Raw genomic sequence first — 15,259 nt, 5'->3', positions numbered from 1 at the left:
TCTATGTCCGAAACATGTTGGATTAATGGTTTTAAAAAAATTTAGTGGAGGATCACCGAATTACTTTCAGTTATTATATTGTCGTTCCAGTCTAAGTCTAGATTTATTAGAATTTCTACCATTTTTCGATGTTTTACTTTATCACAAGCTTTCTGGTAATCAACCAAGAATACCTAATTTTATTCTCACATTTAGCAACACTTTAATTTTAACACTTTATGGGTTGTCTTTATGATATTATTTAACATAATTTTTGAAAAAAAAATATTAGAGCCATCTTTTAGTTTTTGATAAGTAGTGTCATTTTTGATTTTATCATATTTTTTTTCAGTTATGACATTTTAAGTATTTTTGACCCTATTTAAAGATTCTGTAAAACCTTAAAGGGAAAAAATATCTTATTATATTTTATTGAATATTTAGATATACAGTACCGAGCAAAAGAAAACAAACTTTCCATTTGTTAACAAATTTTTTACTTTATTTAAAAACAATTTTTTCCTCTGATATTATACCAATGTAGATAAGAGCAAAATAGAAAACAAGAGAAAAAATTGCAAAAAAATTAGTAAAAATTAGTATTTAGTTGTATATTCCTTAATTTGATAACTGCGAGGCATCTCCTCTTCATAGATCCAATTAGATTTCTTATGGTCTCCTTGGCTATAGAGTGCCAAGCAGTTTCTACTGCATCGAATAACTCGGCTTCATTTTTAAATTTTCAAAAAGTCTTTTGTCATTTAAATCCCATATCTCTATGGGATTAAGATCAGGACTCATGGACTGACCATTTAAGAGCAGTAAATTTTTGGTATTCAAAATTGTTTGAAAGATTTTAGCTTTATATGCTTTGAAGCAGTGCCATGTTCAAACCGCCATTACAATGGCATGTTTTCCTCTACATATGGCAACATATTATCACTTAATATCTATATTTATTTATCCAAAATCCCGTCAATTTAGACGAGTAACAACTTCTTAGCAAGTCCCCAAACTATACTTTTAATCGAATATTTTATTTTTAGGAGGCCTGGACCCATGAAATACCATCAGAATTTTGACTTTTCTAAGTGATCCTAAACTACGTAATTGTTCGTTTAAAGATTTCATATTATAAAAATCCTTATCGTTTAACTCAGTACAGTTTTTTTTTTGGCAAATCAATCAAATTTATCTGTTTTTCTATGACTGAAAACTGTCCTCTTTATTTTCAGTATGTCCAGTTGATTAACTATTTGTGTGACTGATTTTGTTTGGGGGAATTTTACAATAATTACATAGTAATGCAGAGCCGCCATAAACTAATTTTGCTGCCCACTGCAGTTGTCTAAATAAAATATTAAATCAAAATCTTCTTGCTTAATGTTTAGAACCCTATTTTCTATAAAATACAGCTTGCAATTTCATACAATATATACTATTCTGTGTTTTTCGATGTGACTTCAGTAACTGTAAAATCAAAAGGTATTTAATTTGGATTTATATTAAAATATACTAACGTGTCACCACGAGGACAAGGTAACTCAGGCCAAAGGTCGTATACTGCTACTACATAGTTTTTGCAAACTTTTTGTTTAAGTTTGTCTTTATTTTTCTCTAGATAATTCTTTTTCTTTTTGCTGCTTTTCAATTTTTCCTTATCTTCTTCCGATGCATTTGTATATGCAACGCACAGTTCTCACTGATTTTTTGGGGTATAGAAGCTAATAATGTTAAATTCGTTATTCAATATTTTGCTAAACAGACACAAATTTGCTTGAATACGCGCAGTATGCTCTTTCTGTAAAGACTATTCTTATTGGGCGGTCATTAATGTCAAAAGTTAAAAAAACTCATTAATCATTAATGTCAAACTTTAAAAAAACGCTTTACAAACTTTAATATGTCCGTTTACTATCATATTATATGTCCACTACTCTAATACCTATACTTAGGTTTTATAGTAGTCGTGCAACCATCAGTAAAACATCAAAAATTGTTTATGTGAATCACCCTTAAGCCCAACAACTCTGGAAATTTTGTTGTCAATATTCTACATTAATTTTTGTAGAACACTAGATTTTATATTTCTCTTCGCAGGGTGGACACATATTTGTCCGAGGGTATTCTCGCCTACTCTTGGATGTTGATATATAGGTTAATCCGAGATTCCTTCTGATTTTTGCTTTGTTAACACTCCAAATTTTTGGATTCGATTTTCTTTTTTGCCTTTTCTCAGTTAACAAATCATCCCGAAATTAGCATTAGCTTCAAAACAAAGGTAAAAACACAAAGTCACGGTCTCATTAAATCCATATAATTTTTTAAAGCTACACGTGTTTCGCTCCTATCGGAGCATCATCAGGCCTTGACCGACACAAATCACATTACAACTCTTATATATAATATTAGCATTAGCCTCGCTGTAAAACAATTGGTATCTTTAAATAAAATGAACAATGAATTAGATATATTGAAATAAGACTATTTACTAGCACTGTGAGCACTTCTGCTTTTTATGACGAAGAGATTAAGGATAAGTAGAGAAAAATAAGTCTGTCTCAAAATATTTTTTTTTATATGTCCCGAATGTTACATCTTTTATTTTTCTCTACTTGCGTAGGTCTCTTTGAGACAATGGACGAGTTCTTTCACTTCGATTAAGGATAAGTTTATAATATTTTAATAATATTTGTTAAGATGCATAGTTGGGATTTACGAATTAATCTGAAGAAAAAATGACTAAAATCCATTCACAAAAAGTGAAGATAATGAAATTTTTATTCCAGGAGTGCCTGTAAGGAACAAAATAATCCGTCTCTTATTGGCAAGTGAATATCTTGGGTTCTAGTAGTCAAAACTTAAAAATTAGTGATTTATGGGCTACTCTGGAGACTATTTTCGTCTTTTTTGAAGAAATTATTAAAATCCATTCACAAAAAGTCAAGATAATAGAATTTTTATTCCGGAAGAGCCTGTAAGGAATAAAATAATCCGTGTCTTATTGGCAAGTGAATATCTTGGGTTCTAGTAGTCAAAACTTAAAATAAGTGTTTTATCCAAGATAATGGAATTTTTATTCCATGAGTGCCTGTAAGAAGCAAAATAATTTGTCTCTTATTGGCAAGTGAATATCTTGGGTTCTAGTAGTCAAACCTTAAAAATGAGTGATTTATGAGCTAATCTGAAGACTATTTTAGTCTTTTTTGAAGAATTGATTAAAATCCATTTACAAAAAGTCAATATAATAGAATTTTTATTCCAGAAGTGCCTGTAAGGAACAAAATAATCTATCTCTTATTGGCAAGTGAATATCTTGGGTTCTAGTAGTCAAAACTTAAAAATAAGTGATTTATGGGCTACTCTGAAGACTATTTTAGTCTTTTATGAAGAAATGATTAAAATCCATTCGAAAAAGTCAAGATAATAGAATTTTTATTTCAGGAGTGCCTGTAAGGAACAAAATAATTTGTCTCATATTGATAAGCGAATATCTTGGGTTCTAGTAACTAGTGATTTATGTAGTAATAGCAAGTATGCTTTAATTTTGGAAAATCTAGTGAACTTAAAAACATAATAAGATATGGATTGATACCAAAATCTAATGTCAATATTCACCCTGAAGAATTTAACAAATCTGTGGCCGAAAAGCTGTTATTTTCTCTACCTTTGCCGGTAATGAGTATTTGAATCAGTAAAACCTTAGCAACAACTTGTTTTCTTTCTGTGAGATGACGAAACACAGCAACTTTTTCAATTTTTATGGCCTAAACATGAGCCTTATAAAGTCAGTAAAAAATGCGTTAATTAATACTGTAACTAACTGTAGTATTAATGAAGAAACCTACCCAAATTGCTTTAAAATCAGCAAGACTATTCCAATTTATAAAAGTGATGATAAACTTTTTGTACAACTGTAGACCTATTTCCCTAGAGATGATGTAAAACAAGTGTTTCTCCGCTTTTAGATACTTACCATTTAATCACAGTATGTCTATAGGATTGTTGAAGAGACTGAATTTTTAACTTGTGATGTTTAAATTGTAATAATAATTTTATTGTTTTTTTTTTAATTTTATATCTGTTGTGTGTTTAACATAAAATTTCAGTCTGTATCTAAGTTATTTTATAGGTAATTAGTCTTATGTTAATGCAAGATATATATCCCTATGACTATTGGAACAACTATTAAATTTCTCTTGATGCTTAGCTATGTGGCACCCAAATATATAAAATTAAAGATTGAATTAACAGGTGTATTTTTTCTTTTAGAGCGACCTGTCGTGCAAAAAGAACGTCCGTAGCACAATCCTGCCGGGCGATATTTTAACGAACACGCCTTGCAAACCGTCCAGAGGCAAGAGAACCAAACCGGCGTAATTATTGTATTTTACATAATAGGCGTTTTTTTTTTTTTGCTTTTACTAACATTATTAAATACTAAATAAACCTTAACGTAAAATCTAACTTAGGGTAATATTAATAATAGAATATAAAGTCTTTGGTGCTTTTCTAAAAATGGCCAGTTGGCCATAAAATCTTCAGTATTATACATTAGAAGATGATAAATTATGTTGCATATTATTTTAAATGTACTTAAGTGCAAGGCCGTTTTAGGGATTTTTTATTTATTTTTAGTTTTTTTTTAAGCCAATACCTATTAAATCCCAAGAATTTTTATGTATTATAGAATTAGTAATATTTGGGTTGGGCTATGACTGTATATAAATAAATAAAAGGCATTAGATGTTATTTAGGTCTTTTTTTTAAATATTACAACGATCTTAACCGTCGCGATAATACCAACTATTGTCCAATATTTGAGTCTTAAGTGATCGTGTTTAGTATGTACGTGTAAAATAAATCAGTTGACTATTTCGGTGTATAAGAATGCAGCAAATTTCCGCAGATGCCCCTTTGTATTATTGTTGAAATAAATGTTATTCCTTTGTTTTTTAGGGCGGTGTTTTCTTTCTTCTGCAAAGTCTAAAGTCTTGTTGAGAATTATAATTCTGTTTATAGTCCAATTTTGGTAAATATTTTATATCGACGTCAGAATACTCACTTACATTTTACTTTTGACCAACAATCAGTATTCTCTCTTTCCTCCGCAACTTCAATTGGATTAATTGAAGCAAATAAGTCACTTGAAGATTAAAGCTTTGCTCGATAGATTTGATGGTGCTGAATTGATGTTAGTCTCAATACTCAATAATATATCATAAATCAACAGTGGATCTAGAAGGTTTTTCTTTCAATATTTTCCATTGTACAGGGACTATTTATTGGCTGTGTTGGTTTGAACTGGTTTTGCTGAAGACACATATCTTTTTCAGTTGTGATGGATTTTAATGTCAATGACTTTATAAGGTTTAAGTAGCTAAACAATTTTGTCTTCTTTGCATAAAACTAAATCTCCAAGTTGAAATATACGACATTTAGCCTCCCGTTTGTTGTCTTCATAAGCTTTCTGTTTCTGTGTGAATGGTGGTGATGGTAAAAAACTTGATGTTGAATGATGGTAGGAATTGTTCGTTTGTCTGTGAAAAATACGTTCAAAAGGTGAAACTTCTGTTGTGGAATCTGTAGTGCTTCACTAATTAATTAAAAATTCTGAAAAATGGGTACCTATTAAGAATTTCTTGGTTGTTTTACCCAATTTGCTGACTTCCAACAAAGCTATCATGCGCGAAAGGCATATTGTAGCAACAGTAGATGGAGTTATATCACCCCTAAATAGTCCTGTAACATTTAGCAAGTTAGCTTTAAAAGACGGCTATCAACAGTTAGTTGCACACATTTATTTAATTAGATACAAGAGACTTTTAATTGGTATCACATTTGCCGCTGTAATTTCTCAAAAAGCCTTTTATCAACTTTTAAGTAACATTCAAGGTGTAATAAATCTTAGTGATGATACTTTTATCCTTGCTAAATCAAAACAAGAACGTGATTTGTCTTTGTTAAAAGTGTTACGACGTACTTCACAAAAATTGTTTAACAATAAACCGTGAAAACTGTATTTTTAATATAGAACAATACAAACATAATAATAATAACTATAATATATAATACAAACATATTTTTTTTTGCAAAAGCGTTATAGCCAGGTTGAAAAAGAAATTTTAGCATGTACATGGGCTACTCAACATTTTCATATTTATTTACATGGTTCTCTATTTAATTTCCATTAAGATAACTTACCTTTAGTTAAAATACTAGATCAGCAACAAATGCAATAGTAGAAAGATTACTCTTAAGAATTGAATCCTATAATTTTAAGAGTATTCATCAAAAAAGACGAATCAAATACTTTAGATTATTTGTCTAGACACCTCACACCCCTTATGTAAAAACATCAACACTGATCGAGACTTTACTTTTCCAGGCATTCCTCTCTGTATGGCTTTCCCTGAAGGAAGAACCAAACAGTGAGGGAGGAGTATATAAATAGGATTCCTTTAAGATTTAGAAAACATTAAGACCAGCATGCTTGGAAGAGTAAATCTATTCTTCCATTCACTCTACTATTCAGGAATACATTTAGTGTATCTGCACCAGAACTTAGAGTAGATCTGTTCTTCTGATCCAGAGACAATAGAGTGCCTGGAAGAATAGATCTACTGTTCGAGGCATTCCCACAAGAACCGATCGGTGAGAGAAAAGCAAATATACAAAAAGGTTCCTAGAGGAACTCGGAAAACATTAAGACAAGTATGTCTGGAGGTATTCTTTAGAATCCTTAAGAGTATTCTTAGAAGGAGCAGAGTGCCTGGAACAGTAGATTTATTCTTCTGATACAGTAGATTTTTTTGCGAACAGTAGAATGTCTGGAAGAATAGATATTCTCTTCCAGGCATTCCTCTTTGTTCTGCTCTTCCTGAAGAAATAACTGAGCAGTGAAGAAAATAGAAAATCTAGAACAATCAGAAAATCATTTAGGCCTCCTAGGAGGAACAGAATGCCTATTCTTTTGATACAATAGCTCTATTTGTGAACAGCAGAATGCCTGGGAGAATAGATCTATTCTCTTAGGCATTCCTGCCTCTTTTTTTCTTTTCCTGAGGAGAAATTGAGACAACTAAAAGAATCGCTAGGAGATTCAGAAAACATTAAGAGCTGCGGGGGGGAACAAGATGCTTAGAAGAAGAGATAAATTCTTCAGAATCCTTTAAGAGTCTTCTTAGGAAGAGTCGATTTGTTCTTCTGATGCAGTAGACCTATTTATAAATAATAGAATGCCTGGAAGAACAGATATATTCTTTAGAATTCTATAATGTTCTTTTTAGGAAGAGCAATTAGATCTATTCACGAACAATTTAATACCTGGAAGAATAGATCTTCTCTTCTAGACTATCTGCTTGATTTTTCCTGAATGAAGAACCGAGAGAGGTTTATCGGGATAGTTCATAAGACGGGAAGCAGGAATAACGAAAAGTAAGGATGGTACCTGTCGGCACGTGTTCCTACTTTTTGACTTCTTCAGGTTAGAGCAACCAGAAACCCAAAAAAAAAAAGAAAGAGAAAGAAACATAAAGGATCAAGAACAGGAGCGAACAATCAATTTGTGTTCGTGATCGCTTATGTTTTTTCCTTGTCTCTTTCTTTCGTTTGGTATCCCGGTTGACCTGCCTTGAAGAAGCAAAAAAGCAGAAACACGTATTGGCAGGTGTGCCACCTTTACTTCTTTTGCTTCCCGTCTTACGGAGTATCCAAATAAACCTTTTTACCATCTAACTTTTCGTGATTACTTCCTTATTGTAAAAGTAGATCTATTCTTCTCATACATATTCATATACAGTAAATCTATTAGTGATTTGTAAAACGCTTGAAAGAATAGATCTACTCTTCCAGGCATTCCTATTTGTTTGGCTTTTTCTAAAGGAAGGATAGAGCACCGAAAGAAGATCAAATTTATTCTTTGGAGACTTATAAATTATGTATATCCAAAAACAGTAGATCTATCCGTTTTAAAGTGGAAAACATCCTAAGAACAGTTGAATGTCTGGAAGAAAAAATCTACTCTTTCAGGCATTCCTATCTAATAGAGGAGTCAGAGAACAGCAAATATACAAAAGGCTTCCTTTTGGTTTTACCTGAACCGAAAATTTGCTAATTTTACAATTACATTTAATTGAATAATTCAAGATTCGCTTATTAAAATTTTTTGATACTTTGCACAAGGGTTTGCCAGATTGGTCTCTTCAAAAAGTTATCTTACATTTTTTCTATAAAATGTACAGGGAAGCCAATAATTGACCCCATTAAAATTTACATGCGTTTCCCTATGCTCCGCTCGGCGACGCACCACCCGGTATGTGTAGACAATCTACCATTCGCTACGGTTGACTCAGATGAATTTAGAAACCTTATTAAGGAAATTTCCCCATTATATAAAGTTCCAACAAGGAAAACTATAAACAAAAAAGATTTTTGAAAAATTTTATATGTTGGCTGTTGTGTTTAAGAAGGAGTTAGAAGACGCAACTGACATTACTCTAACATCGGACATATAGATGGAAACAATGTCCATGAGAAGTTTTCTTGGGGTGACAGTACACTTCTAAACGGCACCAAACTATTATCAGTTGCAGTAGAGACGCTGGAACTGTACGAAGCTCATACTTCGCAATACATTTCTACTGTCTTAATTGATCTCATGGCGAATTGACACATTGATCAGGAAAAAGTTGTGGCCATCGTCACAGATAATGATGCCAAAATGCTTAAAGCAGTACAGCTTATATTTGGTAGCAACAAACACATAAGCTGTTTCGCTCATACGTTAAATTTAGCGATGGCAAGCAGCATTAAATCATGCGGGCTCGAAGAAGTTATATCAAAAGTTCGAAGTATAGTGTTCGTTTTTAAGCGCAGTACCAAAGCAAGTGATAAGCTACGTCAAACACAGAAAGAAAGGGGCAAAAAACCTGGCGAAATGCATAAGCTTATTCTCGACGTGAAAACAAGATGAAATAGCACATTCTATATGTTCAATAGGTTTTTAGAACTACTGCCTTTGGTTAACGAGATTTTATTGAATAAACCAGCCGCCCCTTCTATGCTATCCGCCCTTGAAGTCGAAAGCCTGAAGGAGGTTAGAAATATTTTGCAAGTATTTGAGAAGTTAACAGTAGAAGCCTCTGGTCAAACATATATAACTTTAAGCAAAGTAATTCCTATGGTAAATTGCCTCAAGAAGAGTTTTCATAAAACAGTCATTTGTAATGACAAAGCAAAGAAATTAAAAACTGCATTAGATACAGAAATAGAAAAACGCTTCGGAAAAATTGAAAATTCTCACTTATTGTCCTTGAGTATGATCTTAGATCCTGGGTTTAAATCTATTCACCACTCTGATCTTCCAGCATTAGGCAGACAACTATGCATTTGTCCCGAGTAATCGAAGACCAAATTAGAAAACAAAACTCCCTTCTGTTAGAAGATGTTGATGATAACCAAATCAGTGATGAAAATTTAGAAGGAATGGATATATGGGGGATCCATAACGAGTTAGCGAACAAGAAAAACAAAAAAAAGAAAATAATTAAAAAGGAATGCTCAGAGCTGTCTCTATATTTAAGCAATCCGGTTGCCAACTTAAAAGAAGATCCTTTGGTAACCTGGGAAAATATGAAAAATATGTTTCCTAATTTATATATATTATAGTAATTTATATGCCCGCAAATACCTATCCCCTGTGGGGACATCTGTGCCTTCTGAGCGGCTTATTTCAAAGGCTGGTTTGACCGTCACCCAACAAAGAAATAGGCTACTAGGTGATACATTGTCTCGATTAATATTTTTAGGCTCTTTGCCAGAATATTATTGGGCCTAATTGATGCGTGTATTAATATTTTTTGCATACCCTTGTGATGACCCTTTTGATGTTTTTTTATAGTAAGATTTTTTACATTAAGTTTAATTTGTTATTTGTTAGTTTAATGCCTATGTACATTTGCAAAGTCTTTAAAAATAAAATAAAAAACAGAAGTATTAACCCTGTATTTATTATTACATTTAATATACAATTATCTCTTATGAAGAAAAATTTAATACAATACAAAAGACGAAAAAAAAAAACAATATTTATATATGTATTTACAAATATATATAAATATATCGATATTTTCCGCTTTTTCAAATATTAATATATCTTTACCGATATATCGAATACATCGATATTAGCATCTCGATATTTATCGATGTCGATGTTTTTCTAAAAATTGCCATCCCTAGTCACACAGTATCCATAGAGCACCAGACTCCCACTCAACTGCTTGCAGAAATCTTATCATTCTTCCAAACATTTAAGTTCAATTCGTTTATTGCTATCAATAGTACCTTTGACTTAACCTTGTTTGGTGTTCCTGGTTTCTTGTTATTTCTGTTTGAGTCTTAGCTTGTGGTTACTCTTTGCCCCTGTTGTGTTCTCAGCTTCTGAAGACACACTTACAAAATGTCCTAGTTTCAAGCAAAAATGACAAATACAGTTGCTGGATGAGAAGAACCTTTGCCATTTGGCTGCCAGTTGTTACCACAGTTCCTGTTTTGTTAACTTGGACTTGACCTTTGTACATAAATGAATTTTTGTGTAGGGCAATTTCTTGTTTTGTAGAGTTACACTATCACAGATGTTTTACTATCGTTTTGCTCTATTTGATGAACTTGTTGCTCAGAGGTTATTTCTTGGATAATGTATGAATTGATTTCTTTATAACATTTAGAAAATCCGCCGTATGTGCTTATCTTTCATATTGTTTTGCTTGTTGGAAATTGTAGATTCCAAATTTAATAGTTACATGCATGACATTTGTGCATTAAATGCTCATGATTCATTGTGTCCAGGAACAATCTGCCCAAATTCACTATACTTTGTCAACCAAATTTTCCCTATAAACTCAACTCCACAAAAGTTTAAAAAAACAACTCAATATTTAATAAACAGCTTTATTTGTTTATAAACAGAGCCTCTCCCTACCACAATTTGATTACAAACACATACAAAACACCTCAAAAAAATCACATGCTTTTTAAAGGTTCCTTGTCTAACTTCGTATCCCTCCACAACCTTGTATAATATAAAAAATTTAATGTATACACCTTGAATCGCACTATCTTAATATAAAATAATTTCCTCGGACTTGTGTATATAACAATCGGAATAAATAAAGAAAAAAAAATTATATAAATCTCAAAATATACAATATAACGTGAATTACATAAATACAATATGTAGATGCGATGAATTAAATATGGAAGTCAATTAATTAATTAATAAAAATAATAAAAATTGGGTGCGTTAAATATATTTTAATTTATTTATAAAGGATTGCACCGTGAAACAATATTCGTGACATTTCACTATATCAGGCATAATTTTTCCCAGAAAAACAAAAAAACACAATATTAAAAATTAAAAATAAGTCTTATAGGTTCTAAACAAACAGGTAGCTCTGCTGCTTCGTTAATATACTGGTCCCAAAACGATGGATAATTCTATTGGAAATAAATGATACATTAATTAACTAATATGGAGTGAAAGTGGTGATATTACTTACACTTTCCAAGACCGAACTCCTTGGCGTCATCCTCGGTAATGTCTCCGTACTCCCACATGTTCAAATGACCCTTTTTCGCTTCGTCTTGGGCCGCTCTATAATCTTCCAACTGAAAGTGAAACAAATATGGAATTTAGAAAGTCAAAATATCACGTTATTGTTGTAACATGTAAAAAATTGAAGTAAATAAAACACATGCACAGTCTCTCTCTCAGTTCATAAATGAGTTGTTATGCCCTTCAAGTTTTAATTAAAGGTAAGATGTTCATCCCTAGATTTTCTGAGAGCAAAAGTTGCGAAAAAGCCCTTTAGGTCAACGTGTTAAAGAAAGTTTATTGTTAGAATATTAAAAAAGAGTAAGTATTACCAGTGCTTTCTAAAACAGATCTTGAAAGTATTTGGTACTAATATTAACTTGAGGTTAATCAATAAGTTAAGCTATAAAACCTTTTAAAGAAAAAAAAATGTATACAATATAAAATTATTAACATGATTCAGTTTTCGAACAATGGCAACATGCAAAATTCGCATTAATTTTTGTACTTTCAGATTTGAATAGATACATTTCAATTTTTTTTAGAGTATAGAATTTAGTATCTAAAAAATTATAAAATCAATAAAAATTAAATAAATCAAAATGTTTATAACTTAAATATTTTCTTGGCTACTTAGTGAATATCCACGTGCATATTACATATATATTTCCTTTTTCAGTAAAACGAAAATTTCAGAAAAAAGCTTCAGGAACTTGATAATTGTGAAAAAAGTCCTTAACTTCACTTTTCAAAATGTAATTTTTTGATTTAATCAATGTCTATTAAATTCAGAAAATGACAATTATTCCCTGAGCAAGATCATCAATTAGACAGACTTTTACAGAGCTATACAGTACAGCCAAATGCCGTACATTTGATTATCTATCTATAAATCTATCTTCAATCTATAAATTTTAGGAGCAAGTGTAACAAAACCCCATTTATATTTAAAAAGTTCAACGTAAATTACTAGTACCATAGCTCAGTAGTTTTCGTGACCTTAGATTACTTTTGCACAGCCAATATTTGTTAAATTCAGGCTCAAATGTATCTCATAATTTCGTAATATTTGATGGTTTTGTCCTACTTCCTGGCATTGTTTTTCTTAAAAGTACCTTTAGTAGTCTATGATAAAGTAAAAATATTGAAAATTACCTTTTAAGGTTTAAATACGAAAATTTTAAAAAGTACTTACTTACATTGCGTCAAACCAAGTACGCTTGTAAAGAGAATTAAAAGACCTTTTCAATGAGGTATCACTCGACCCCCCTTCCCATTTAAGATTTTAGGGGTAGTGCCACCCCCGCTTAGGGGGTTGTAGGTGGGAAAGTGATTTTGTAATTATTAAGTGTCCCCCTCGAAAATAAAATCGACGGGTCCGAGCGTTTTTTCAAAACGTTAATGGACTGCCCGTAATTGGCTCTGTTTCGTTTTCGATGCGCCACCCGGTATGTATATAATGTATCAAATAAAACTACCTTTTAATTTTGAACATTTTAAACCTAATGTTGTTGCTCAACTAGGAGCTAGAATTGATTGACCTTAAGGTTTAACATTGTTGATTATTCCTGGATACGTATCAGAAGAATAGATTTACTCTTCCAGGCTTTCTGGTCTTCCTAAGAAGTCTCTCAAAGAATATAACTCTTCTTACAGGCATTCTTTTTACCCAGAAAGCCTTTTGTATATTTGCTGTTCTCTGACTCCTCTATTAGATAGGGATGCCTGAAAGAGTAGATTTTTTCTTCTAGACATTCAACTGTTTTTAGGATGTTTTTCACTTTAAAACGGATAGATCTACTGTTTTCGGATATATATCCGTAGAAGAATCCACATAATTTATAAGTCTCCAAAGAATAAATTTGATCTTCTTTCAATGCTCTATAGGAATGCCTGGAAGAGTAGATCTATTCTTCCAAGCGCCTTACGATTCACTAATAGATTTACTGTATATGAATATGTATGAGAAGAATAGATCTACTTTTACAATAAGAAAGTAATTACGAAAAGTTAGATGGTAAAAAGATAAGTTTATTTGGATACTCCGTAAGACGGGAAGTAAACAAAGTAAAGTTGGCACACCTGCCAATACGTGTTTCTGCTTTTTGGCTTCTTCAGGGCAGGTCAACCAGGAAACCAAAAAAAAAAACAAGAAAAAAAGATAAGGGATCGCGAACACGTAAAGCTAAATTACACAAATCGATTGTTCGCTCCTGTTCTTGTCCTGTTTTTACTCTTTCTTTTGTTTTTTGGCTTTCTGGTTGCCCTAACCTGAAGAAGTCAAAAAGCAAAAATACGTGTCGACGGGTACCATCCTTACTTTTCGTTATTCCTGCTTCCCTCCCCTCTCTCGGTTCTTCATTTAGAAAAAGTCAAGCAAATAGAAGTGCGTGGAAGAGTAGATCTATTCTTCCAGGTATTAAGAACAGATCTATTTGCTCTTCCTAAGAAGAACATAAAAGAATTCTAAAGAATATATCTGTTCTTCCAGGCATTCTATTGTTTACAAAGAACAGATACATTCTTTAGAATTCTTTAATATTCTTCTTAGGAAGAGCAATTAGATCTGTTCTTAATACCTCGAAGAATAGATCTACTCTTCCACGCACTCCTATTTGCTTGACTTTTCCTGAATTCTAAAGAATATATCTGTTCTTCCAGGCATTCTATTGTTTACAAATCTACTCTTCCTAAGAAGACTCATAAAGGATTCTGAAGAATATATCTCTTCTTCTAGGCATTTTGTTTCTCCTAGGAGTCCTTAATGACTTTCTGATTCTTCAACACGTTTTCTTTTTACTCACCTCTCAGTTCTTCCTTTAGGAATTCTACTGTTTACGAATCGATCTTCTCTCCCAGGCATTTGGTTTTTTAACAACACTTTTAAAGGATTATAAAGAAAACATCTCTTCTTCTAGGCATTCTGTTCCCCCCAGCAGCTCTTAATGTCTTCTGAATCTTCCAGAGATTCTTTTAATTATTTGCTCGTATCATTGCTCAATTTCTCCTCAAGAAAACAGAAAGGAATGCCTGGGAGAATAGATCTATTCTTCCAGGCATTCTGTTCCTCCTAGGAGGTCTAAATGATTTCCCGATTGTTCTAGATTTTCTATTTTCTTCACTCACTGCTCAATTCTTCCTTCAGGAAGTGTCAAACATATAGGAATGCCTGAAAGAGTACATCTATTCATCCAGGCATTCTACTTCATGAATAGATCAGAAAAATAGATCTACTCTTCCAGGCATTCTCCTCCTTCTAAGAACACTCTTAAGGATTCTAAAGAATACCTCCAGACATACTTTTCTTAATGTTTTCTGAGTCCCTCCAGGAACCTTTTTGTATATTTGCTCTTCTCTCACTGCTCGGTTCTTGTGGGAATGCCTGGAAGAGTAGATCTATTCTTCCATGCATTCTAGTATGCAGAAATACTGATCTACTGTAACTGTATCAAAAGAACAGATCTACTCTAACTTCTAGTCCAGATATAGTAAATCTATTCCTGAATAATAGAGTGCCTGGAAGAATAGATCTACTCTTCCAGGCATGCTGTTTCCCCCAGGAGGTCTTAATGTTTTCTAAATCTTCCAGGAATCCTATTTATATGCTCCTCCCTCACTGTTCGGTTCTTCCTTCAGGAAAAGCCATACAGAGAGGAATGCCTGAAAGAGTAGTTTTATTCTTCA

The 15,259-nt window shown here is 32.2% G+C and overlaps 2 protein-coding genes across 3 annotated transcripts in view; one reads left to right on the top strand and one right to left on the bottom strand.

The window, feature by feature from the left end:
- LOC126750319 (protein regulator of cytokinesis 1-like) overlaps positions 1-4,731 on the top strand; it is a 43,384-nt gene extending 38,653 nt beyond the window's left edge. The window contains exon 10 of the mRNA XM_050459889.1: positions 4,252-4,731. Within this exon, the coding sequence (XP_050315846.1) occupies positions 4,252-4,359 (108 nt within the window). The 3' untranslated portion in view covers positions 4,360-4,731. The remainder of the gene's footprint in view (positions 1-4,251) is intronic.
- A 6,182-nt stretch (positions 4,732-10,913) lies between these two features.
- LOC126733577 (staphylococcal nuclease domain-containing protein 1) overlaps positions 10,914-15,259 on the bottom strand; it is a 74,538-nt gene continuing 70,192 nt past the window's right edge. The window contains exons 15-16 of one of the 2 annotated variants that reach the window (XM_050436924.1): positions 11,541-11,649; positions 10,914-11,478 (exon numbers count right to left, since the gene is read on the bottom strand). In XM_050436924.1, coding sequence (XP_050292881.1) covers positions 11,477-11,478; positions 11,541-11,649 — 111 coding nt within the window. In that variant the 3' untranslated portion in view covers positions 10,914-11,476. Of the gene's footprint in view, positions 11,479-11,532; positions 11,650-15,259 lie in introns of those variants that run through there. The other variant, XM_050436923.1, reaches the window with a different exon arrangement.

The sequence above is a fragment of the Anthonomus grandis genome, chromosome 2 (genome assembly GCF_022605725.1).
Source record: "Anthonomus grandis grandis chromosome 2, icAntGran1.3, whole genome shotgun sequence".
Classification (NCBI taxonomy): domain Eukaryota; kingdom Metazoa; phylum Arthropoda; class Insecta; order Coleoptera; family Curculionidae; genus Anthonomus; species Anthonomus grandis.
This window is presented reverse-complemented; position numbering and strand designations above follow the sequence as displayed.